The sequence below is a fragment of the Betta splendens genome, chromosome 4 (genome assembly GCF_900634795.4).
Source record: "Betta splendens chromosome 4, fBetSpl5.4, whole genome shotgun sequence".
In the NCBI taxonomy this organism is placed as follows: Eukaryota; Metazoa; Chordata; class Actinopteri; order Anabantiformes; family Osphronemidae; genus Betta; species Betta splendens.
Genome location: NC_040884.2, coordinates 28809958 through 28836795, shown reverse-complemented (window position 1 = coordinate 28836795; position 26838 = coordinate 28809958). Strand labels below are relative to the sequence as shown.

The 26838-nt window shown below is 46.2% G+C and overlaps 2 protein-coding genes and 2 long non-coding RNA genes across 5 annotated transcripts; 2 read left to right on the top strand and 2 right to left on the bottom strand.

The window, feature by feature from the left end:
- Window positions 1–190: 190 nt before the first annotated feature.
- On the bottom strand, window positions 191–5334 carry zbtb11 (zinc finger and BTB domain containing 11). Of its 2 annotated transcripts, none has more exons than XM_055508084.1 (10): window positions 4736–5334; window positions 4185–4432; window positions 3849–4080; window positions 2748–3778; window positions 2338–2658; window positions 1852–2263; window positions 1623–1740; window positions 1319–1477; window positions 1072–1247; window positions 191–997 (listed from the first exon to the last, which is right to left on the bottom strand). In XM_055508084.1, exons 1-10 carry the CDS (start codon window positions 5145–5147, stop codon window positions 456–458), a joined length of 3651 nt encoding a protein of 1216 aa, XP_055364059.1. In that variant the 5' UTR covers window positions 5148–5334; the 3' UTR covers window positions 191–455. The 2 variants fall into 2 exon arrangements, with proteins under 2 accessions (XP_055364059.1, XP_029001530.1); XM_029145697.3 differs by having other exon boundaries at window positions 4838–5332.
- LOC121202146 (uncharacterized) lies at window positions 4720–13600 on the top strand. Its single transcript, XR_008694472.1, has 3 exons — window positions 4720–4872; window positions 12780–12858; window positions 13042–13600. It is a non-coding gene; the product is annotated as an uncharacterized LOC121202146 (long non-coding RNA).
- Window positions 13601–13910: 310 nt separating this feature from the next.
- On the bottom strand, window positions 13911–17111 carry dpt (dermatopontin). Its single transcript, XM_029145705.3, has 4 exons — window positions 16746–17111; window positions 14799–14924; window positions 14605–14712; window positions 13911–14506 (listed from the first exon to the last, which is right to left on the bottom strand). Exons 1-4 carry the CDS (start codon window positions 17018–17020, stop codon window positions 14440–14442), a joined length of 576 nt encoding a protein of 191 aa, XP_029001538.1. The 5' UTR covers window positions 17021–17111; the 3' UTR covers window positions 13911–14439.
- A 5235-nt stretch (window positions 17112–22346) lies between these two features.
- On the top strand, window positions 22347–23701 carry LOC114853814 (uncharacterized). The gene is made up of 2 exons (XR_003785651.3): window positions 22347–22672; window positions 23165–23701. It is a non-coding gene; the product is annotated as an uncharacterized LOC114853814 (long non-coding RNA).
- Window positions 23702–26838: the final 3137 nt, after the last annotated feature.

Below are 26838 nucleotides of genomic sequence, written 5' to 3'. Positions count from 1 at the left end.
TTTTTGTCTTCCAGTAACATCATATCCTGCATTAGTCTGTACTGTAAATATGTTTCAATACTTCAATCTGAAATAAATATGCATACTTGCTGTAGTGCATGTTAAAATTTGTTTGCGTGTTTTTTATTCACAAATTGTAACGTAAACATTTTGAGTTCTGTCAGAGTGGAGAGAAAAACTGTGGTCAAACCTGTTGTGACTTCTACCTTTATTTGTCCTGAGCGTCACGTCATATTCGTAGCTTACCATTTAGCCTTGCACGTCTAGCTATTTTACACACAACATGAAAATGTCATGCATGCGCACGTATCCATCAGCTCCGAGGGAAGACTCCACTCGTTATTCACTTACACACTATGTACATGTACAGAAAAATAAGACTCTTTTTACATTCAGTTACATTTCACACAGACTGCGACTAATTATGTTGCATCTGCACGGCCACCGCCGATGAGTCACTCAACCTCGGCTACGTGAGCCACCTCCACCTCCATAGTCTGAATCACCTCAGGGGCTTCGTCTAACTTGGTCCCAGTCAGAGCCTGCTGGGCCAAGACGTAGTTCACGACCTGCATGATGCCCTGATCCGAGAGCGTGGCCACCGAGCCGTCGCTGGCGGCCTGGACGGCCTGCACGGCCTCCACAGCCTCCACGGTCTCCTCTGTGATCAGCACGGTCTCGATCTCCTCTGAGGCCGGCTGCTGGGCCGGCCGGAGCTCAGGAGGCAGGTTGGACGTCAGGATGCTGACGGCGTGCTCCACCTGGGTGCCCTGGTTGTGGAACTGCAGCGTATCCTTCTCCAGCATGATTTTCCCCGGCAGACTGTCGCTGTGGTACTTGGTCATGTGCTTCCGGAGCGTGCGTGCGTCGATGTGGGCCTCCTGACACATGGGGCACACGTAGGGCCGCTCTCCCGTGTGCGTGCGCACGTGCCGCTTGAGGGAGCGCGCGTCAGCCCAGGCCACGCCACAAGTCAGACACTCAAAAGGCTTCACTCCTGTGAAGAGACCAGCAGTCAGCGTTAGACAGAAACGGTGCTTAAATGAGACTGTGGTCACGGTGGAGCCTCACCCTGGTGGTTGTTGATGTGACGTCTGTACTCTCTGAGCTGAGTGAACTTCCTTCCGCACTGCTCGCACTCTCTCTCCAGGTTCTGTTTCACCCGTCCCTTCTTGCCGTGCGTGGCTTTTTTCACGTGCCTCCTGAACAAAGCCTTCTCAAAGAACTCCTTCCCACACACGTTACACCTGATGACACAAACAGCGTGAGCATGAAGATATGCAGGGAGCAGTCGGAGCTCAGCATGCGTTAGGCTTACTTGAATGGCTCAGCCACACTGTGGGACTTCACGTGGGAGTACCAGTCCTTCTTCCAGCTGTAGCACTTCCCGCACACCTGGCACTGGAACGGCTTCAGGCCCATGTGCTTGTTCATGTGCTGCTGGAGATCTTTGGCTTCATAGAACCTTTTATCACAGCTGCAGGAAAGATGAAGCAAATTGGAGACAATATATCGTATTTGCGCCTCAACTCACGTCCTTCACGTTAAAAATGTAATAGTTTAATAACTTTAATAGTTCATAATTTTACTTGAGTAGTAAAGACGCAGCAACAGTGACTCACTGAGAACAGGCGTAGGGACGGACGTCAGGTTTGGGCTGGTGCTTCTTCAGGTGTTTGCTCAGAGCTGAAGCTCGGTGGAAAGTGGCTCCACACGTGTTGCAAAGATACTTTGATTCACCTGCAGATGCACAGACAACAGTCTGAATGTGAATGACTGTTTAGCATGTTACTAGAGGCTTCAATCTCCCAGTTGAGCCACAGACACCATTCCCCTCTACCTTGGACTCACCTGTATGAATGCTGGTGTGCTCCTCCATACTTCGCTTGCTCACAAACGATTTCTTGCAGTATTTACACTGGAACTGTTTGGTGACGTCGTGCAGCGCCTTGTGCATCTTCAGACTGTGTTTGTGGGCAAACGTCTTGCCGCAGGCCTTACAGGAGTGGGGCCGCACGCCGGTGTGATTCAGCATGTGTATCCGCAGAGAGTACAGCTTTGGTAGGGTCTTCCCGCAGATGTCGCACACGAACTCTCTTCTGGTGAGCGGTGAAGTCTTGTCTTCCAAATCGCCGTCCGCCTTCCCCTGTGAGCTCTGTTCACCTGAGGGTTTGGTCCCAGGCGCTCGCTGGCTGCTCTGCTGTTTGTGCCGGGCGAGGTGGGCTCGAAGTGAGGCAGCATACTGGAACTCTTTACTGCATAGCTAAAAGAGGAGAGGGAGACATCATTATTATTATTATTACTAATAATAAGATTAGCTCACCATGTCATACTCACACTGCACTTGTATCCACGAGCCTTTTCATGTTTTAGAGTGTGCATGATGAGAGAGTAGCGTCTTTGGAAGGACATGCCGCACTCAGAGCACGTGTGCCCTCCATCCACAACGCTCTCCGCCGCCTTTTGTTCCTGCTTGGCTTCAGTCTCGGGCTCCTCCGCCTTTGTCTCAGCCTCTTCCGTACTGGCCTCTCCCGCTATCACAGTCTGTACAACCATGTCCTCTGGTTCGGTTCTGGACTCACATGCAGACTGAGGCTCCACTGGAACCTCCATCGGCTGTTTTGGTGGTCTTCCCCTTTTCCCCGGCCTGGCACACACCTACAGTCACGTTTGGGGTCAGTTGACAGTATTCTGAATGTCATGTCTCATGTGATGGAGTAATAGTTGACGGCAATGTAATATTTTACCTTAGGGGTGGTGGCACGTGGCGGAGTTGATACTTTCTTCGCCTCCTCTTCATCCTCCAATCCCATATGCAGACGAGCGTATCCACCCTCTCCAATAGACCGCTGCCGGAGTCGTCTCCTGTTGGGGTCATCTGATGTTGCCTCTTGCTTGTCTGCATGGACTTCATCAACAGATGCATCCTCCTCCTCCAGTGGCAGGAACTCCTCCACCACCACATCCCGCTTCACCTTTGCTGGGCGTCCTCGCTTACGCTTTGGCGGCGGAGGACCTGACGCCGCCGTCTCCTGAGGCAACGCCACGGGTTCAGTCGTAGCTTCAGTCGTAGCCTCAGTCGTAGCTTCAGTCGTAGCTTCAGTCGTAGCAACAGACTGCAGTTCATCATCTTGTGAGGCGCTCGCTTTGTCTGGCTCCACATTGATAACAAAGGCTCCCTCCTCTGTGACCTGGGGCTGCTCCATCGCCAGGCAGGCGGACACCATGGCGAGGGACTCGCTGGCTCCAGCCTGACCACTGTGTGTGACCACTGTCATCGTCTCCCCCTCCATTCCATCTGCACCGCGTGAGATAAAGGTGACGGTCTCCCCTGGCTCAGCATCTACACTGTGAGTGATCAGGGTGACGGTGTCGTGCTGTTCAGCCAGCCCATCGTCCTCTTTGCCTCCCTCTACGACCGCCATCGGCTCTTTGGAAGGCTGAACAAAAGCCAAAGACTCACACTCCAGCGCGACCCCGCTGTGCGTGACCACCGCCCTGCCCTCGTGGATGGTCACCATGTAGGCACCGGGATCCTCCTTCAGGCCCTCCTGAGCCGCCGGCTGGCTCGACACCACCGTGTGGATGTCTCCCCTCTGATACACCGTCAGCTTCTGCTGCTCCACCTGTTTATGCACAGACTCGCATAACTGCAGCACCTCCGCCATCAGCAGATGCCGGGCGAGGTTGGCGATATCTGCCATGATGCAGAAGTTAAAGGTGAGCATGGATGTGTAGGCAAAGTTCAGCAGAGGCAGGAAGCTGGCTTTGGTGAAACCTAGAGGGAGAATGAATCCGAGTTCAAAGTGAGCAAAACTGCGTGAAGAACCACTGAAACAAAGCCTTACCAGAGAGATCGACCACAGCTTCGTGCGTGGACACCACCCCCTTCTCAAAGAACAGCTCATTGAAGTATTCGCTGCACGCTGCCAGCACGGCTTTGTGCGCGCGGTACTCCTCTCCTTCAATCAGCAGTGTGATGTCACAGAACTGATTGCCCAGACGCTGCTGGTTCAGTTTCTCCAGCATGGTTTGGCTGTGTTTGGGCAGAAACTGGTTGACCTCGCCCTTGCTGTCCACCTGGTGAGGAGCGCACGGACAACACACAGCGACGGACAGTCAATCAGTGGATGTAAGAAAAGTAAAACTCCGTTACGTCCGTCGTTATTGTACAGGAAACTCACAAAGACTAGCTCGTGCTTAGCACCCATGGCCTTGCTGAGCTTGGACCTCAGCTGAGAAGACGAGTCAGCGAAAAGCAACCCGTCGTCCGCCTCTTCGTCGTCCTCGTCATCGTCGTCGTCGTCGTGTGCGGCTGCTCTGCGTCTCCCCTGCTGGGTGAAGAGCCGAGAGCCCGAACCATCATCTGCGCTCCTCCTGCTCTGACAGTGGGCACACGCCCTGATGTGGTCCTTCACATTCTTCAAGATACCTGATAGTGTCAAAAAAGGAAAAGTGTTTATAGTTTAGCCACATTTGTATATAATTACAAAAGCTATTATGGCTGTTAAAGTTATTTGAATTAGAGACAACACTGTTAAAAACCTGGAAAGTATTTTCATACTTGCTGCCACAGGTGTGTTTAGTAACGTAGACTTGAATACTGATGATATATTGAGTATAACAACACCGCGATGGTGAATAAGTCACGGGACAAAAACAAAACATAACCTTGACCCGTAGATGGCGACAGAGAGTAACCGTGTATTGTGACTGACGGCTGGCGCACACATACGTGTAGTTTGGTGTGTTTGCGTGATCCTGCGTTTGCAGCGGTTTCTCCCGCAGACACGTGACTTCGCCCGTCGGCCCCGCCGGGACCCGAGCGCGGACTCACCTCTCCACCAGTACTTCTGGCTGATGCAGTCCCAGGTGAGCTGCTGGTTGAGGTGCTCCCCTCCCTCCGCGACGTGCGCCTCGTTGATAAGTTCCTTCCTCCGGCTGTCCTGCAGCACCACCTCCAGCTCCGTGAACTGATTGTGGCCTTTGAGCCGCCGCTGATAGAACAACGTCCCGCTTCTCACCACGTAGCAGGCGGCCGCTTTGCGTATTTTCCTCTTGGTGTTCCCGGGCGTCCCCGGCGCATATGGCTCCCGTTCATCAGTCAGATAGCGTATGATGGCCAAGTAGCTTTCTTCACACGACATGTCTCCACTTACCCGCGTTTTTACGCCGAATTCTGGATCTATCTCCTAGAGGACGCCCCTCTTCGGACTTTAAAAAATAAATATTATTTTTATGCGACGACTATTTCGTAGATAACGCAAAACAGAAATGTAACAAGCGCATTTCAGATTGTTTTTAAAGGTGGAACTGCAGTTCGCAACCGTCAGGGTAGACTGCCCGAACAGACAAAATGGCTGCTGCACAACCGGATTTTGCGTAAGAAATGGCGGAAGTGCGTTAAAACTAGTACTCGCCACAAGAGAGCGCTATGTCCAAAGTTATAACATTTAAAACGAATTTTGGATTATATTTGGTATTTTTTTCAGTTGTCTTCTTTTTGTTCATTCAGTCTCGGCTGAGGAGTTTGTTGCCTACAAACGTTGACTTTTTATGTACACGTATACTCATTTTGTGTCCACATTCTTTGATTTATATTAAGCACTATATAGATTATTCAAAACTATTTTTAAATTTAATTAATTGTTATGTCTTTATATGATGCAGTGGCAAAATCTGGCAATGCAGGAAATTGTTGTGTTTTTTCTGTTATATATATATTACGGCAGGCAGCAGGTGTAGGTGACGGGGCTTTCCTCAAGCAGGGGCAGGAAACCAGGCCAAACCAACTGAGAGACGCTTCATGCTTATTGTCGTATGCATTGGTTGAGCACCACTACAAACGCTGGCACTGTTTCCTTCTAAAACGTATAGAATGTAGCCATTGTTTCACAGTTCAACTCATAACCTGTCTCTCAGTTTATCTCTAAGTTTATCTTACATGTTGAATGAATATTTCTTTACCCAATACTTGTTTTTGCACTATTTGGCATCCCTTTAACCATTTCAACCTGAACGAACCTTCACTATGTGACAAAAAAAATGTGAATCCCTCAAAGTATAAAAAGTGAGAACACAGTTCTTGCGGCAGTGAACACCTGTTAGTGGGCTTTTTGTTCATTTCTCCAACTCACCACATTTTTAGGATGACTACAGCCTGGAGGGGAGGAGGGGAGGGACGACATCATTTGCTGCTCATCCATGTGTCACATACCAAACCTGACATCAAATGCTGGTTAAAAGTGTCTCAGCACTGAATTCCACCTTCCAAACCCACATTGACTGAACCAGTCCAGCACAAAATAAACCGTACGTCCACGAGGCCCCTCTACAAATGGCCGCTCTGTTCATTGTTTTGGTTTCAGGCAAATTTCCACCTGTTGTCAAGTCTTTTTTTTGCCTCCCAATCTGCCTTTTTGGCCTGAACTAAAGCTTGACTTCAAATCAGCAGAACTGGCGGCTCCACCGAGCCTCAAAGTGTCACTCTGTCCTCACAGCTTTTCTTTCACCTTCAGAACTGAGACGTCTTCTCGCATAAATAAAGACACTAAACAAAACACAATTCGATTAGGTCTGAGCTTCCCATACAAAGCAGGTCTGACGTGTGAGATTCCCCTCCTCTCCTATGAGGCAGAGATTTAATATGTTTATCCTTAGTTGCTGTTGGCGGACGCCTCAACACGCGTCGCCAAGTGTTTATTCGAACGCTGGGAAAGAGGTCATTGTGTGTCTGTGTTTGAGGACATTTGCTTCGTGCCACTATAGGTTTAATAAGCTGGTTGCTCCCTCGGCTGTTTGACGTAATCGCCTTCAAACAAAGCTGCCCCTGTTCAGGCCTCACTGTCACCAGCTCAGCACACCTTGTTACGGCCCTCGAGCTTGGCAAAGGTTTTGTCTCAGCGTTGCTTTCAGGCATTGTCTGCTTTCTGCAGGCTGCCGCTGCAAACACAAATGCATTCATGACTGAGAGCAGGAAGGACGGTGTGAGTTTCACGCTGATTACCAAAACCACATAGTCTGAGTTCAGAAAGTGGATCGGAGGCAAACTAAGAACTGGAGTCGTTCTGCTCCACAGAAACCTCTGCATTTGAAACACTTCTATGATTTATGTTCTAATAAGAAATGCTCCTGTGCAAATCAGCACTGCCTTTGATCACGTGATCAGTGTTTTGTGGCATATTCACTAAGGTCCTTTATAGATAATCAATAACTAGATGCTCCAGGTAACACACAAAAGCCAATTTCCTGTACCTTTATAGTATTGGCTCTCTCCTGTGTGTCCTTGCCAGGCCGTCACGGCTCAGGTGAGTAATGTGATGTGACGTCCAGTCCGCTTCAGATGAACCTTTATTTGACTTTGGTCCATCTGACTTCATATCCGCTATTTAATTTATATACGCCTTAATTGGTTCCTTTTTTCCCCATTCCCTGCCCGCTTCACCGCGATCATCAACGACGACTTCACTGCCTTCACGTGAATGATGTCGGTGGTTGTTCTCCTATAAAGGCCGCCATTTATACGCTATCTTTCCAAAGCGCGCTGGTGTTTTGGCCCTTTAGTTTAAGAACTGCCATCTCTACTATAGTTCAACATTCAGTGAACTTTATTAATCCCAGATGGAAATGGTTTTGTCCCATTAAAGCTGCTCTCAAACAAGAAGGAAAGGACTATGCCAGCACAAAAACAAAATAACACATGACAAAAAACCTCTGTAAGAGCAGCAGGTCTATAGATGGACACAATGGGTTTGTGCAGGAATGTATTACACGCTGAGGACATGAATATTGATCATGCTGATCCTTGTGGACCCATTGGGTGAAGGCTGATCTGCTCTCATCCCGACCCTCCGGGCTTCACCACGTGCACAGCGCACACCCGCACGCGTGTCCTTGTGATGCGATCACAGCTGCGTCCACCCCCAGTTAACGTGATTAATGCGAGCGTTTAACGCCCGACGCGCTCTAACCTTGAAAGGGGAGGTGACACATTTAGAGCAGAGACGCGGTGAGGAGCGGTTTCCCTGCTGGTGCGTGAATCTGATTCTACACAGGCAGATTTCACTGCAGCCTCACATCCTGTTCACTGTAAACGCTCTGTTCTCTCTTGTAGTGCATGAACCTCACTGACATTGAACATAAGGATGTATTTGAGCGACATATGTTTGAAAGATCTCAAGTTACAGACGCACAATGAATCTATTACAGTTTCATGTAACTGTAGTTTCTGAACTGCTATGGAGCCACACAATACTCAGACGACAGTAAGACAAGCAATGCACAACAAAAGCTGTCGAGCTGGATTCTAAGAGGGAAAATGTGATGGAGTCATAGCTTTAATAGGTTGAGAGGAACCCAGCTCTAAACCGTCCTGCTTCCAGAGGAAGGGGGGGGGGCTGCTCTCAGCTGAGCAGCTACAGGCCTTTGTCTTCTCCGTAGATGTGTCTCACAAATCATTTAATATTAACTACAATTTCCCAACATTTCCCTGACGATGTTGCTGTTATACCATCCATGGAAAACGTCTGATGAATTACTCAAGACAGCTATTCCACTCCTGGACTCACCGGCCGGAGCCTCCGCTGGTTGCCTGGCAGCAGTTCAGAGCCAGGAAACAGTTGGCCACTCAAACCCCTGTAGAACGTCACATTTCCAGTTGAAGTGGGAATTAACTGGCCGCATACCGTGTGTTAATTGGTGGGCTGCATGTATAGTGGTCTGATTCCTTAGGACAGAGCTGTCCTAATGCTGAGCGGATCCAGATACCACAAAGAGCTAAACTCTGTGTATTCCATATTAGACAGGATGCAAGATGAAAAGTGGGCAGCGATTCAACGCATGATGTGGGTCTGTGGTCTACAGTACGTTTCATATCTTAATTCACTGTCCATGATGCTCCGATTCGTCTCCGCTATCGCTCCTGTTACACTAATGGCTCTGAAGTGCCGCTTACAGGCTCTCTGGAAGAGCGGCTCTGGCCCAGACTCCCGTACGAGATAAAGGTGTCTATCTGCCCAAGGACAAACGCCGCTGGACGACTGGGCTCACTCTTATCTCTTATTGTCTTGTTCATGCTGCGACCGAGGCCAAACATAGCGGTGGAAAGCTCACGCTGGCTCTCCTGGCGCTGGAGTACTTTTCCATTACACGCTGGCCGAGGAGAATGTCTGTCTGTAAACACATGGGCAGGCTGGGAATGAGGGCACACCTGGAGCAGGACTCGGCTCTGCACCATTTCCAGAGGGGCAGAGAGTTTTGCATCATAAAACGAACCGGCCTCTAGCTTATAGCATCACAGAACCAACAGCAGTGAGTTCAATTGTCATTGTTTGCACAAACAAGGCGTCTGGAGTAAAGTCGTGATGTGTTCAAGATCATATTGATTTTGTCTCCTGGCATGTCAAATTGATTATTACAGACAGATTTTGTTCTGCTTCAAAGTGCATTTGAAAATCTCACTATTGTATTCATACCGTTATATCATTGGAACAAACTCAGTCAATAGCTTTGATTACTTGTTTTTCTTTTAAGATCTGGCAACATGATAAGACACACAACAGAAAACCTTGACTGAGCAAAGTCTAGGAAGAAATATTGTTGTTTACAGGAGTTAAGACTTAAACAATGATCCAGATGAGCATAAAAGCTTTCTTTTTAACCAGCCTAATTAGGCAGCATTGAATAGATGGGACTTAAATGACTTGAATTTTAGGCCGTAAAGCAGAAGTAGGGCAAAATGATGTGGCTTTCAAAAGAATGCAACAGCAGGAGAACCAGGGGCCAGGAGCTGTTACTGGCTTAGTATCTCAGGGATCATATTTAAAGTTATCTTGTAATAGTGAGAACTATTGGTTTTTATGTAGCACACAATACTTTTCTCCCACAAAGACATTAAATAGCTTCTCTAGAGGAATTTAGTGCTAGCCTAAATCCTCACAATGAAGTTCAACAGCACCATGAACTCTGCCTGCCTGCCTGCCTGCCTGCCTGCCTGCCTGCCTGCCTGCCTGCCTGTCTGTCTGTCTGTCTGTCTGTCTGTCTGCGTCCCCGTCCGTCCGTCCGTCCGTCCGTCCGTCCGTCCGTCCGTCCGTCCGTCCGTCCGTCCGTCCGTCCGTCCGTCCGTCCGTCCGTCCGTCCGCCCGCCCGCCCACCTTAATGACCTCCTATTGTCCTGCGATCGCCTCGATGCGATGCTCATCCTACATCCTGAGAACCTCCAGGTGGGACCCGACCTGTGGGTCACGGCGGGGCTCCAGCTAAGACGTGAGCACACTGGCTATGGTGTGAGAAGAGCCTGTTTTGTGTTACACAATACCGTTAGGAGACCTGCCCTTTCCTCGTCCTGGGCCTGTGGCCAACAGACAGATTAACAACGCTGACAAGCCTCCGAACGTCTTTCACGCTCACAGCCTTGGCCTTTCACCTGCAGGGACAATCCACTAGACTGCAGAATAAGGACTTATGAGGGGGAAAAGCTTTAGTGTGGCGGTGTTTGTTACAGGAAATGCAGCCTGAGGCTCATCACCGCTAACGACACAACCAGAACCAGTGGAAATATTGTGGTCTGTATCATTTACCACTAAGACTCTGAATGAGCGATAATAACAGATGTTGCCTGGCTCTTCTTCATCGCAGGCCACAAACCGCCTGAATCCTTCAGAGCTGTTTTACTAGCGAGAATCCGCCCGTCGAGGATCCGACGGCAATGAGCCGGGGCTTTTGTCTGGAGGTGCGCTGCGAGCGGGGAAAGTGAGAACTGGCTGGGAACCAGTGGGTCACAGAGCTCACCTTACCCCTCTGGTTCCCACAAAGCCTGGGCTGTTCTCTGCTCCACATACCCGCAGGGGGGGAAGCGAGCAGGCTGTTATTCTTAACTTTAAATCTCCACCGGCTTCTATTATCTGACACCGTGATGATGCGATCACACGACGAACATGAGTCGGCTGCGCAAACAGTCCCCCCCCGAGCCCTCAACGCAAAGAATCTTCCCCAAGTGCCAGCGACTGGAAACTGTAGCACTGAACACTGTTTCCACTAGAGTTGTGTTAAAGGGTGCAGCCCGCAAAATTGTTTATAGCTTCATCAGGGAAGTCAATCGATCTTTTAAATGAGCTAATTAGTTTATATCTTATCACCAGCCATTAAGCTCCTCCAGGAAGTATTGAACCACCACCGTCATAAGTGGGAGGAAAAGGCATCTTAGTCCACAGGAATAAAGTCACACCACACACTCAGACACACCCCACACTGTTCACCTGTGCCGTTCCTAATAAAACGCAGGTTCACACACGCTTCCTTGGGCCCAGACTTTTACAGCAGCAGCAGTCTGTTCATCTCACAGACAGTTAGCACATGGTCAGTACTCTGCTACAGCTCTATTAGATCTAGTGTGATGAGCAGCTGGTGGCTAATGTTCGCTAAATGTGTAATGGACACTAGTGAGCGGGGAGTAAAGTACTCTACTCTACTCTGCGAGGGGACCAGCTTGATGTCTGATGGGCTTAAGTCACTTGATGGGAGCACTGAGGCCAGGGACTCGCATTTAGAGGCCTTTGCTTGCTTTTATTGCGACTTTACTGTGAACTAAACCAATGAATTCTGAGGAAAACATGTTTCCTTTAAGGGATTGTTAATCAGCAAAAATAGAAAAGCACATGTTTTAACGTACCCACAGTAAAATGTGGTCTAGCAGATATGATGGTTGTGGCCTTGACTTGAATGACAAACAAAAGAAGCTGTAAAAATTCCTAACAAACTACCAAGCCGTTTTCACTTTTCACATCATTACAGTGTCAGATAATAGAACCCGGTGGAGATTTGAAGTTAAGAATAATAACTCTAACTTTTTTTCATAAAAAGACCTTCTCAGGCAAGGTTCTGGTTGGTCCAGGCGAGGTTCTAGCGGGTCCAGGCGAGGTTCTGGCGGGTCCGGCCTCGGCTGCGCCCCACGTTGTCCGATGTGAAGCCGTGCAGCTGTTTTTGTCCTCGAGTGAGAGCAGCAGCAGCGAGAGCAGCAGAGGCTCCCTAAAATAAACAGGCTATCCGTGCAGCCCCGGGGCCGGGCCGGGCCGAGGTCACAACCAATGGGGCTTCCTCGCCTCGCAGACACAGCCCCTCATGTCCTCACACACGCTGGGAACAGCCCAGTCAGTCACGAAGGCGTAGTTTAATACAGCGGGGCCCCAGTTACATAGTGTCATGAAAACAAAAAACAGCCAACACAGCAGCACGGGTTTCACCCATTTACATTAACGTGAGTGCGTGACCTTTGACCCTTCAGTAGTGACTGCCATGCCACATTCATGCAAACCAGCACATGGAATACCTTGAATATTTGTCACAAAATTAACTCCAAATCAATCTCCTCAAATTTAATAAATATATTTAAGTCAGTCAAATCCTTTACTTTAGCACCAACAAATAACCTTTAACATATTCAATATATTTGAGAACATCCCAAAGGTGATATTTCTTGTTACTCCACCCAAGATTTACCAAAATATTTCAGTTTGGGCCGAACCAGAGAACGAGCCAGCGCTGCTACTGCAGGGTACAATTACTGCATGACAGTAAATTTTTTGTGTGGCTGGAACTTCTCATTATTTTCAAAGTCAATTATTTCCACATTCTGTAATTGATTCAAGTTATTATTCATTCACTGCTTTGTTTTTTGAGTGACCCCTGTTGCACCTCTGACACTGGTTGCATAGCGTAATGTAATGTATGCTGTATTTTGATAGATGATAGCTGACATGCTTCCTATTCACCCATTCACACAGCAAGAGCGGGAGCCTTGACTTGAACTCCTGACCCCTCAGGTGGACGACTGGCTCAGCGCCGCCCCCTTGGAATGAACAGGTTTTCATCAGAACGTAAACCCTTCCTTTCTATGGGGCTTTGCTGCCATAAATGTATACTTAGCTCTTAATTATACGGTGGATAGCTGCCGATTCTAAAAGCGATTGTAGAAAGAAGACTTTAATAGCTTTGTGGCTCCTCCCTAAACTTTAATTACAGCCGGTGTAAATATTGTTTTGAAAGGATCATTCTTCATCCGGCCGAAATGAAGACGGGGAGGAGGAAGCCGGACAATATATCCCGGGACAATATATTTTCTCCCCGGCCCAGGAAGGAGGCGTGCACCACAGGGACAGCGGGGCTCTGCGGACCGGAGGCCTCTGCAGGCGTGTGGCTGGCCACCGGCCACCGGCCACCGGCTCAGGGGACAGCTGTGTCGCTGTGGGGTGTTGGCCCCGTGCCCCGAGACAGCAGTTGCCATAAACAAACAGCGCTGAAAGCCACTGGCCCGGGCCCCAGCTCTTTTCAAGACAGTGCAGCGTGTCTGCTGACCTTCAGCCACTTCACCTCGTGAAGTTCAAACGGCTTCTAACTCACTTTGGAGAGTGGAGCTGGTGACAAAGTGCAGCTGGTCCTGTCCGACTAAGGCTGAGCGGCTCCTGGACGCGGTCCTTCACATTCTCTCTGGTACTGGGCAGAAAAACACCGTCCACACAGAAGAACCATTTAAGTCATTCATGACTGAGGCAGAGAATTCAGACAGCTTGTCATTACTTGAATAAAATAAGTTGAATGTCTCTAACTTGCATTTGTTGTTGCCTGATTTTTCTGATGCTGCAGCCTTTTACTGTTTTAAAGTAGTTTTTGCTACTAAAATGTCTTTTTTTAACTCAGCCTTTCTCTCATAGTTTTGATTGTGCTGTATTCACTTATTAGTTTAGCTTTAAACATCATTTTTAAACACTGACATGCAACACATTACATTAACATTGAGTACAGTTCCGCTGCTCGTGCCAAACTGAACAAGACGCCTGAAAAAAGAGGCGGTGTTAAGGTCCAGTGGAAGCAGATGGGACACATTTCATCGCATGCAAAGCTGGAGTTGCCAGGGATTTAAATAAGCTTTTTTTATTACTTCCAACACAGACACAACTGTTACAAGTGTTCTTTCCAAGACAATAACCCCATCCGTCACGCTGCAGCTCGACCCATCCTTTTCCGAGCCCTCGTCTTTGCCTTCAGAGTCACGTGACCTGGGCAGAGGAAACTCAGAGCCTGACGCAGTGTTTTCCACCAGCGTGAACAGCATCGCAGAGTTTTTAACACCGCTTTCACGTGCTGCCAAATGCCTTTCAGTTCCTCTGGCAAATAAATGGGAGCAGCTTTCTGAAGTGTTTCTGGTGGAGCTTAAAGGCCCCGTGGAGCCGCTGTGTTTATGGTTACCTTAAGTTAACTTTACAATAGAAGCCATTGTGCATGCTAGGCTGGAACAGTGGTTATACAGGCACGGCATGCCTCTGGTTCATCCAGGTAATGAAGTGAATACATGAAGCATATGAGCTTTGCATGATGGCAGTATTATGTTTAAAGGCAAGAGTAAATAGGAAACTGCACGAAAAGGTGGAATTATTGCCTGTGTTTCTAAAAATTCTCAAAGTCACAGTCAAAGTCTGTCATTCTGCACAGGATGTATTTCCATTGCCGATCTCTGAAACACAGTACAAGCACAGAATCCTGTCAGTGAAGCAAACACTAAAAGAGGACCCTTTTGAGGTAGACAGAAAGTGGAGCCACGATTGCACCAACCTTAACACTCCACTGAAGGTGGTCTGGGCTCCGCGGATGAAGTAGCCGTAGCTGGGAACCACCAGCTCTCCCTCTTCTCTGTAGTACTCAGGAATTTCAGTGGTCTTCCTGTAACGGAATCAAGCCTGTGTTAGAGTACGCAAAGTGCAGTGTGTGCGTAACTCGTGTCTATGAAGACATTAACCACAACATACATGCAGGAGTACGGACAGCGCTTCTTGTAGTAGCAGCAGTAGAACTGCCATTCCCGGTCGAGGACCGATTCGAAGTACTTGCTCTGTACTCCTGCCACCAGGCCGTTGCGGGTGCAAGTTGAAGTCCTGCACAAAACACACAAAAGGAGTTTTTTTATATAAAAAAAATAAGCATTTTTCTGTTCATTGCAATAGTAATAAAAGTGAAAGACCACCCATTCATTGCAAGAATTCATTTAATCCCATTCATTCAATTTTGGGTTACAACACTTTTGCAGTTTATTTACGGCCCGTGCACGTTGTCATGGCAACGGGGCAACGCGTTCAGTCATTCGGCCAGCAGGGATGGCTACGTCCAGGGCAGCATCATGGCCAGGGACAGCGATGGGACAGTGACAGAGGGCCCGTTCCCAGTGGTACTCACTGAATCAGCTGATATTAAACTGAAGAGCAGCAACGTCTTCTCCTCCTGCTCCAAAAAGGTCTCTGAAGCAAACAGAGCCAAGTCGGAAACGTCCCCATTCGGATTCATGAGCCGAGCTGCTGTTTACATGGAAACATCAGGCTGTAATTACGCCTCCAAACAGGTTTTCTAAAGGTTGATCCAAGTCAGTTAAATAGATCAGCGTTTCAGTGCATTTAACAGTTAGTCCAACACTTTGTGTGGGGTTTTGTTATTTAGAGGGCGGTTAAATGAATCTAACTTCCAGCTTCTAGACACAAAAGGTCATAAATAGGTAAAGACAAGACTTTCTCCTTGTCATCACTCAGTTGATAAAAAAAAAAGAGTTTGACCAAAGCTGTTGCAGCGTCTGCTTTTCCCAACTAGTTTTTGTCAATGGCGTGTTGCAAATTGCTGTGGCCTTTAAAACACAATGGGATTTCACCAAAGAGGCATTGACTCTCTGTTGGATGGGTCTCGTTAAAAGTTGCTGGACTGGTTCCCAGAATATGTCAGCTGAAGACACATATGGCCGGAGTGAGACAGTGACTCACGAGAGCCCAGAACAACCTGGCCCGGTTCCTCTGAACGAGCGAGACCAGTGGACGGAGCTCAACGGAAAACCCACATGTGGAACGTTGGGGGCAGGAATAAGACGGCCACCTGACGAACGTGCCAGTTCCATCAAACCATCCTAAACGTCCTTCAGTGCAGCCTGAAACCTGCTCACCCCTCGGTTGGCTGAGGTCTCACCCTCAGTCGTCAGTCAGGCTCAGGGTTGTTCTGGTCTGACTGGTCTCTCGTGTTGGGGCCTCAACACGTATGAATTGTGTGAACTGATGAATCAGATTCTGACATTTACTACGTTTACTACATTTTTTCCATTCATGTTTTCATGCGTAAGGAGGAAGCTGAAGGCTTGTTTTTTTGTTTTTTTGCCTTCACTAAACTTATGTGTGAGCAGTTATGTGTTTAGGGATGATTCATGCATGTGTTAAATACATTATAAAACATATAAGGAGATTAAATTAAAACACATGTCAGTCACGTTCTCCACTGTCCACGTGGAACCTGCCTGACTCAAGCTGCAGATGAACAATTTTACTGTGGCTGTTTATGATTCTGTGTCATTTATTGGAGTAACTGCTAGTTAAATCCCCGTTGAAGCGCACATTATATGCCGCAATTTGATTACAAACTGGAGAAAAACCTACAGCAACGGCTCATCAGCGTCAACTTGATATCGTTTGTCTGAAGGAAACCGGATCGCGTAAAGAAACCTACTGACGTTCAACTTCTTCCAAATCCTTCCATTCCGTTGTATAATGTTTTAACTGTATGCACTCTTGAGTCTATACATGTCAAGTGTATACTCTGCTTTTATTCTACACTCTGACCAGATGTGAGCAGCTGCCGCTGTGCCCTAACCGAGAGGTGTAAAAGTCAGCAGGTGCTGGATAAAGGAGTGAAAGGCGCGTATGAAGCGTGTGAAGCACAGGACCCACCACTCCATGCCGGCTCGGTTGATGTCGTCCCACCAGCAGTCGCTGGGCTCCCCCAGACCCTCAGGTGTGGGCTGGCACTCGAAGGTCCACAGGCGATCCGAGCCGTCCCGCTCGCTGAAGTAGCTCCTGATGGCCACGAGGACCTCTCCGTGGGGACACTGGAAGTTGAAGCCCTGCCGGTAGCTGTTGACCCAGTCCATGTCGTAGTGGTCGTGGGACTGAGCGGCCGCCGTGGCCAGCAGAGGCAGCGCCACCAGGATCAGAGCAGGATTCATGGTGGAGACGTCGGCGGTTCTGCAGCGCTCCCTCACAGCTGCCTCCGTTTAAGCTCCTCCAAGTCCTTTTGTCTTCCAGATGTTTTGCATCCAGGGGTGATGTGTCATTTGTTTGCCGCTCGCGGGGAAACATCCAAGAGTGGACCTGGCTTGACATTTTAAGGTAGACTTTGAGAGAAAGATGGAGCAAAGTCCGGCCATAGGTGAGGGTTTACCTTAAAAGACGACTCACATATTTATATCTGCTTTAGTTCACTCTGGAGGCTGCGTTCATGTGTCAACCTAATAGTTCCAGCTGTTAACTCCAAAGTAAAACGATGTGTTTTAGGGCTGTTTTAACCAATAAATGGACTTTTTCAGACAGTGGACAAACATTTACATGAATGAACACACACTATTTAATAAATGGTTTAGTGTTGAATTCACTGAGCCTGGTCCCAAATGAATAACAATGAGCTCTCATAAGATGAAGTGTTGCTCAACATTTATAACATGTGAAGATTTTTATATAATGTGATCATTAATGAGTATCTCTCAAATAATTATCAACAATATTCTAGCTCTCTTCTTAACAACGACTGTCCTTCACTGTCCTACTACACCATGACACAGCAGATTTCTGTGCATTAGGAGAAGATGTCCATCAATTCATGCAGCTTCTATTAGTGCGAGCGTGAAACTCGAGTTCAGTTCCCTCCGCGTCTCCTCCTCTGACGTCTATCAGAGTCTGCGCAGCCCTTCAGGTATCAGTCACCATCACGTTACAGTGACGCAGAAGAAGAAGGAGACGAGTCAAATGCAGAAACCAGCGGATCTTCACTCCTGGGAGTTGTGTTATGCGACATCTGTGCAAGAAGCTCCAGGCGATGTCTGCCAGAAAATATTCCAAACTATTTCATTTAAATTAGTATTAAGAAAGCCTTATTATGTGAGCTGGATAATTACCACCAGTGCTGGATATGAGAAAAATCAGTCACCCACTGTAATGTTACTATGTCTAGATCTCCAGCAGCAGAGGATAACACATTCTGAACATTTACTTCGATGACCTGTGTTATTGTGATGCTACCTACAACCGATCCTTTGTCTTCGCTGCATCACAACACAGTTATCAGGCCTCTCCTTCTCCACAGCGCCTCCTGTTCCTGTGATACAGTGTTCCTGTGAAAGCTGCCTCACACACAAATTGGGCTCTTTTAGAAGCTGAGCTCATATTATTTATGAGGTGTGGTGTTAGAATAGTTAACGCAGGTGTTGCTTTTGGCAGCGCCCGCGCGTGCAGATGTAGGTTCTAGTGTGAACACAATAAAGAATCATCTGATGGATGCGAGCGCTGGTGTTTAGGCAGATTCCACCGTGGCATTATTTATTCAACAAAGCTGGGGAGAAAGAAATGTGGGCAATACTAATTACCCCCTCACTGCTTCCACCGGTTGCAGGAAATGATCAGCCCTGGAAACATGGACCCTCATGAGCCTTGGACTCAGAGGTGAGAACTGTTGCTGCCTGGGAAGGCTCATGAAACCGGCTCCACATAGCGTTCCACGCTGAGGAAGATTATTCCCCAGTGGAAAGCATTCAAGGCAGTTGGCAGCCTTTACAGGACGTCCGTCCGGCACCTTCATCCCAAGGTCGAACTGCCCAGTCGTCTTCAAATCACACCTTTACTTCTTACGTTGCGTTTTATTTTGGTGCATCGTCAACGCATCTCTGGTTGTGGAGACGCCAAATAAGTGTTTTATTGTCGCGCGCGCGAGAATCTGATCCCCACGCAGGAACGATCGTCCTCGGAGCGTCTAAAAATACCCAACAGCACATGTCCAGGAGTAGTGTGTGAGTCAGAGGAGTTCCACGCGCATCAAAATGGAGCAGAACTGTGGGGGGTATTTATAGACACTATTGTCTATTTTAAAGTCTCTATTTAGAGTAGAGCTGCTGGCACTTAGAGAATGTAGGGCTCCGTTGGCGATACTTTGATCTGCCTGCACTTTGCCAGAGATCACACTGTGGAGGCAGCTGTGGCGGCTCGACGGTTCAGACCTTATCCCTGTTCAAAGCGAGCGAACCAAATGCTCGTGAGTCACATTCAGATGTAGCTGGTTTGGTCAAAGAAACTCGGATAAAAATACAACTGGATCGACTCTTATATTTTGCAGCTAAAGGGCACATCCCGGTTTTCATTGTGTCGTTCTCATATCTTCATATACAGCTGTCCCTTCTAAAGGTCACATGGATCTGTTGCTGTTGTTCCAAAGATACAAGGATTTCAAGTTGCAATGTATGACACGTGGAGAGTCAGAGCCACCAAAGCACTAACAGTCGACTGGAGAATGACTGATCTAGCTGATCTAGCTCTAGAAGCTTGAAGCTGTGGAAGTGTGAGCATTTCTAGCTGGTGGGATGTTTCCAGAGCGTCCACGTTTCCTGGGGCTGAAGAAGAAAAGCACATCCTGACGGTATGTGAGAAAAACTGAAGCCGTGCTCTGCTCCACAGCCTCGATGGGATGCATGTCATTATCCAGACGTCAAACTGTCATCGCTCGTCTGTCGTCACCACACAGAAGTCATCACCGCACACAAGTCATTGTTTTAAGTTTCAACGTGAGCATTTGAGCAGCGTCGAAGGCGACAGAGAGCGAAGCTTAGCATAAACACTGTCTTCCCTCACGAGAAAAACGCCACAGTTCCACATGGACTATTTGCATTTTTGTCACGTTAAGCAAAAACACATCCAGAGGTGTGAAAACATTTTGTCTGTTAATGAGGAGCTAAACATTGAACACACCGGACAGATGCTCGACGTTGTTGCTTTAATACACAGACTTTTCATGGAGGATTGGAAGGCCCAACACAAGCAGGTTATCTCAGCTTGGCCTTGAGTTTATTCAACACAAAGCCTTTGTTACAAACCCAGGGAGTGGTGTATGAAGCATCATGACTGTGTGAACCTTGATAATCTGGGGTTTAAAGTGTCTGCTTTGCGTCTTTGGGTGGATATTTCTTCTGTTACGTTTCCTAGATCGTTTACCGTAATCTCTCTGCTGTTGATTTATGAGGAATTAAATCTATATACATTTATAGGATCAGGCTGTCAAGCATCTTGGGAGCTGGAGCTACACAGAGACCTTAATGTCTCATTGTCGTCGTCACGACAATTCAAAAATAAACAACAATTTTTTCCAATCCAACCACTTAAACTGACAGTTTAAGTACAGATTCCTGATTTAAGCCTGTTCATAATGTTCATGTCAGGGGTGATGCAGTGGTGTGCTAGGCCCCAGATCCTGTGATTTCATACCTGTAGCCTGAGACTCTCTTTAGCCTGAGACTTTACATCCATATAGCTGCTGTGTGATGAGGGTTACCATAACTAGCAAGTCACTAAACCAGTCACTTCTTTACTGAGTCAATAAATGCAGGTTTTTCTGGAGCCTGTCTGGTTTCATGGAGACAACCAACATCCTGTGGCCATGACTTCCTAAGGCACAATAAAGACATATTTACGCTGTGGTTACAACGCACCTGTAAAAAGACAATGTGTAATAACAGGGAAGTCAGATCCTCGATGTTCCTTCCCCCATGACAGGATGCCCCTTTTTCCACCACGGTCGTTACTAGACAGGACATCTGCTCTATGACGGAGCCATAATACACAATACAATTATTATGACTCTTCCCAGTACTTTCAGTGTCACGTGAGCTGTTATACAGCAGCATTATGAGGCTTCTCGTACTGAGTCTCAATGTTATTAACTGTCAATATGACTAGATTTCACCATTGTCCTCCTCTGTGACCACTTTTTATGGTCGACCGTCATCGTCTGTCACGTTGAGTTGGGCCAGAATCAGTGTGGGTCTAAAAAGACACACATGAATCTGTTTGTCTCCAAATTACAGTGTGCATACGTATATAATATATGGCATCTGGGACTGTCTATTGAGAAATCTGTAGCAAACCATATCCATTGTCTGTGTCCAGTTCATTTTACTTGTTTACAGACGCAGAAATCCAGAGAAAAAGAGCTGCTGAGCTGTAATGAGACATACTCCTACGTTTGTCTGGTCAGCGTCTGAGATCTGCTTTGCTTTGGACGTGTGACAGCCCTGAAACCAGTGATGCACGGGGCGACGCCAATGAAAATCTAATGTGGGTGTCTGGACCCAGAGTGGTGTCCAGACCAATTTAACCAACAGCAGGGTGCAGTTAATGTGAAGGCAGTGCAATGGAGGAGAACACAACACTGAGGATAACTTGTAAAGTTTACAATGTCACATATACATGCTTATGTTACTTAACTTAACGTCATTTTTACAGCCATTCTGACACTTGTGCTTTGTTGTGCCATGCTGTGTTCGCTCCTCCAAGCAGGAAGTCCATCGAAATAATCACCTTTGAAGATACGAGCGACTGCCTTGTTTTCTAAAAATCAAACAAAGTCAAAACTGTTCAACGTCAACATCTAAGTAGTGGAGAACGCGATGGCATCTAAAAACGCGAGCGTGTCTGGTATGCAGGTTATGCAACCGCCGCTGTGAGGATGTCAAAAGGTCCCCCAGCGTGGTCCAGTCCCCCCTCAGACCTTCGCTGTTTAACAGCGCCTCACTGATGGAATTAAGGGCACAGCCGAAAGGCCACCATAATAACGTCTACCGCACAAATCACTTGGCTTCAGGCTGTAACCTCATTAGAACGATGCATAGTGGTTGCTGGAAGGACGTGTCTGAGGCCTCGCTGGTGAGGCAGGCAGGCCCAGATAAGCTTCACTGACAGTCGTGATAATGGGAGAGTGGGAATGATTGCCTGGAAAGTAATCACGCCCCAAGTGTCTCGGGCGCATGATACCCTGTTGTCATTTGTTTAGCTCGACCAATGTCTCAAGTTTCAAGGCTAACTGGAGGCTAATATGCAGGGGTCGGAATGTTTTGCACCGTGTGCTGGAGGAAGGTGGGCTTGTTCCAGCTACTGTACGTGATTCACTGAACAGGGCTCTCGCTGAGACACCAGCTTTGGCCTCCCCAGCGCTGTTTATGTATAGGTTCACATCTCTGCTGTTCATATGTTGATTGTAGTTATTCTGTATTGCCCTGGGTACAGTAATTCTGTACCCAGGGCAAACTCACTTTCAGCAGCTCAGTGTCACTAATATGAACTGGAACTGAAATTCATAAAGCCAACCTATAACATACAATGTAAAATAAATTAGGTTTTGACCATTATAGCATAAGCAGCTGGTAACTTGGCCTGTGGATGCTATGACTGACCTCTGCAAGCACTTATGCTGCACTTATTTTGGCTTGATTGTACAACATAAAAACAAGCAATGTTACATTAATCTCACTACTGCTCCTAATCTTATAAATCTTGTGCACACAACTTTCTGTTAGGATCCCTGGACTGTTTTTCCCTCCTTCTGCACACTGTCTGATCACGCCCCCTTGCTTCCAGTCACGCCCACTTCCTGGTTTTGCCCTCTGTTTACCGGTACTGGTTTAATTACCCAAACCACACTCACCTGTGTCTAACCCTTGTGTACATAAAAACACTCAACCTCTCCCTGACTTGGTCTTGGCCTCATGACGTTGCTTATGACGGCAGATGGTATAAAATGAGGAAGTAGGCAAGAGCTTCCTCCTTTTGTCTCCTACAACTTTGTGAGTACTCCGAAAAGCTAATTACATTGTTGGTTTTAATTATTTGTAACACTTATAAATGAATGAAACAAATTAAACTATGCTTGTTGGTGTTTTATTTTAATTAAGATAATTAACTGTAGCATAATATACTTCAAAATACAAATGATAGGGTCTAATGATGGCTGTGTTGGTGGCTATGTTGGGAGGGCATGTCTCTGTTGTCAGGGACCGAGCAGCAAGGCTCAGGAAATCAGGTGCAAAGCAAGACATTATAATTTGTTCATAACCTAATCAAAATCAAAATCAGTGCTAAAACTACAAAGCTAAAGTTAAACCACCGTTTTTAAGTGGGCCCTTAAACATTAACTGAGCCCAGTTTGAAAGGTGTTTTGAGGTTTTGGGGTTCTGGAGTTAAGTCTGTCATATTCATGCTTGTTTTTTTGTTCCTATGTTTTGTTGTTGCAACGCTCCTGAACTCCTCCGGTCCTCTACACACACCTGGAACTTCAGCCTTTTTTTACCAGGAGCCTGACTGACTAACGTTAACTTGGCAAATGTAAAATGCAACCTACTGTAAATAATTGTCTGACATGTTAGTCTACGCATTAATCATGTGTAGACTACCACGCTGAACACGTGAGTACAGGTTTCAAAACTGGTGTGTGCGCCCCCCCCCCTCCCCTCGATGTCTGGACACAACAGGTCACTGCTCAAAAAGGAAGTCGTCTTTTAGTACAAGCATTGCTTCTCTGTCATCTGACACTACACTTTAGCGCTGACACTGATTTACCAGTTAACTTTAGTTTATAGATTTTTTTTGAGCCACTCCATTTTCTCTATACAGTGTCGTGTTCTGATGGAGCAGAAATTCATCCAAAAAGCTGGAACAGGACATGGTGGTGATGAATAATTTAACACTTTTCCATGTCAAACAACAGAATTAAATGAAGGGAAATATTTTTGGAGAGGATCAACTCAACCACTGAGATGTGACTGTATGGAAAAAAAATGTTACACGCAGCTCATTGATTTTTTTTTTTTTTTTTTGCGCCGTGTAACGCAGACAACTGCTCCCTCTCTTCCCCTGCAGGGCATGCTATCCATCAGCACGCTCTACAGCAAACAGCCACTGCTTCCTACTGTGCCTTTGTCTCGGTGTAATTGAATAATGGCAGACTCTGTCACAGACGCTTGGAGCCCTGCTGATCAAATGTCCGTTTTTCTTCTCTGGGACAGGTTCTAAATTAAATCATAAAGAAGTCACAAACTTTAAGCCTCAACTGTAAAGTGTTTTCTAATAATGCCCCCCTGCTTTAAATCAGTGTTGCTGTAAGGTGCTCATACCAGTGAAACTATACAGTCTTAATTAAACATCCCCCAGTGCTGTCATGACTCAAAGGCAATTATTTGTACAATTGAAGGATTTTTTTCCCTTTTTATTAACTTAAAGTCGTATCTATTATGTCACCAATAAATCATGAAGCATATCTACTATCTGTCTATTTGTTGTTGCAAACTGTCCATGAGTCACCATTCTAGTTGTAGCTAGAAGATGGTTTTCCAAACTCTGTCTTCTATGTGTATGATCCAGGTGGTATTTAGGAAACTTTGAAACAAAAGATGTAGCTTTATCACTAGGAGAAATAAAATTATATATTTTAAAACTCAGATTTTAATATAGATGATTGCAACATTAAAATATCTAATATTTCTGACTTACAGTAAAACAAGAGCGGTCAGTCTTGTCTTGCGTGTGAGAACGTCTGTACAGTCTGGACTGCAGCGTGAAGTACAGCTGCTACGGTGGAATGTATACAGTCAGTGAAAAGCTGAGACTCGTGAGCACTGACACTGCTGTGACAACGGTTTTATGGTCACAAACGTCTGCAGCTGCTCTGCGTGAATCCTGCATTGATTCCACACTTTAGACTTCAGGGAACCTAATTCTTCTTATGTCACTTTAGGTAAAGAGTGGAACTGGAATCGGATGTAAATGTTTTTGTAAGTGGATGAGGAATTACCAGTGGCACTTTAATATAGACTTCCGTTACAGATTTACCAGAAAGAGGGGACAGTATAACTCAGTGGAGATCATGTGGTTCGTAAAACCATCTCATGAAATTGGACATAGAAGCGAAAACTTGTCGCTTTAAATGAAGTCATTTTGATTTCTGATGGTAGAGGAAACTATTGTTGTTTTGCAATCAAATATGTGGGGGAGCAACTTTTTAACGTCTGGTCTGCTTTGGTTTGTTGCTGCCAAGGCAGGAAAACGGTCACCACAATTCCTGTAACTTGAATGAGAAGAATTTAATATTCAAAGTCGTCTTGTCCTTCTCAGATGACCGTGCAGTGGTTGTTTTGCTCTGCATCAGTCCGCGTCCACTGTGTCAACAAGGAGCCCGTCCAGGAGCACATCCTAGCTCTGGGCCACTGCATAGACGCTCTATTGTTGATGAGCTCACCGGCTGCATACCAGATTCTATCCACAGCCTGTGTCAGAATACCGCACCTCCTGGTAATCTTGGCAAACCCTGTCTATCTATGTAAACAGAGGCCTGCTATGTTATCATAGCAGAAGCAATAGTCTTACAACCCAGTCTATTACGTTGTTTACTTTGAATGGTGTGAAAATGGATCATCACGTAACACTCGCCACTGTACTACATTGTGTACAAAGTTGCTCATTACTGGGGCGAAGAAAATAACTTGTGGTTTATACATTTCAACTTGCTTATTTTTGATTTCTTAAACAAATGTTCACAAACTGTTTATTTTAATTGGCCTTTGTCAAATTCCAAAAGAGGTTTTTCTGATAAGTTTCCACTATCATTTAAAATGTTTTTGATATATTTGATGTTTTGCTTCCTACTTTATATCTGCAGAGTTAATAAGACTGTAACTACTTCTTGTTGACATCTGGAATATGGTGATGGTGTTTTTGTAATTGTAATCTGGTGATGGTGTTTTTGTAACATTAACCATGGGCCTTCATGGTTTTATGCAGTTTACCATTTACCTAATGATAAGGGAGCTTGTGTTGTGTCTATAAGAGACAATATGCTCTATATTATATAGTCACGACACCTGAGTGTGCAGACACGTAGAAATGTACATACTATAGGGAAATTGTGACTTCCCTTACAGGGCTGGCTGCATTTAAAATGGCACAGTGCAATCCAGTGGCGTAATAGGAAGACACACACAAAGAACTCTAGAATAAGTACCTGCCTGCATAGCCCACTATAAACTCAAGCACTACTTCAAAACCTTTACTCACTCAGTACCACAAGTGAAACATCCTCCACTAAATAATGTATTTGAAGATTAAAATATTTTTTCTACTGTATAAACAAACATATTAACATCTAAGCACAAAATGTTAAAGGCTATAAGTCTGTCAAAGGAAATGAGAATGAATTAATGGGTGAATCATTTTGGAACAAAAGCAACCTCTGATGGTTGATCTGACAATAAAATTAATGTACTAACACCTAGTTAATCCAAAATAATGGAACGGCATTCATCAGATTATTATAGGCTGTATTACAAATCTGCATCCGCAAAATAAAATGCAGCTAGTTAATCAGTAGTTAAATAAAAATATACATAATATACAGTATAACATTAAAAAAGTAAAAGTACAGTCAACTCAGAGTCTTTATTCCTCTTCCCTGGGAGAGTATGCTGCATAACATCATAAACAACTAAACAACTAAAAAAACAGTATAAAATACCTAAAACACTTCTCTGTGGGTAAAATTTGACTCCCCATACAATATAATACATTTGCTTCTGGTCATTTCAAGATTTAACTGAAAGACAATAAGGAACATTAACCTATTGTTTTTTTACATAGAGGAACCTTGAATAAAGGGCCTTTATTCAGGATGCAGCCCATGAGTATTATCATATGTGCTGCTCATTAGGCTCCTCCTGTGAGTCCAGGATCTTACCTGCTGGCGCCGCTTGCTTATTTTGCTTTTCATCTTTATCAGTACACGTTTGCCTTATGAGCTGACTTACTGCACCGCCAATGTACAAATTCAACAGATCATAGAAAACTGAGAAGGCACACAGTCATCAGTGTTAGGCAACTGTCACAAAACCCACCCTCTACTCCCAGTGTTCTGCGTCTTGCATGGATACAGCACTTGTTACTTGATTGACCTTTGCTGCTCACT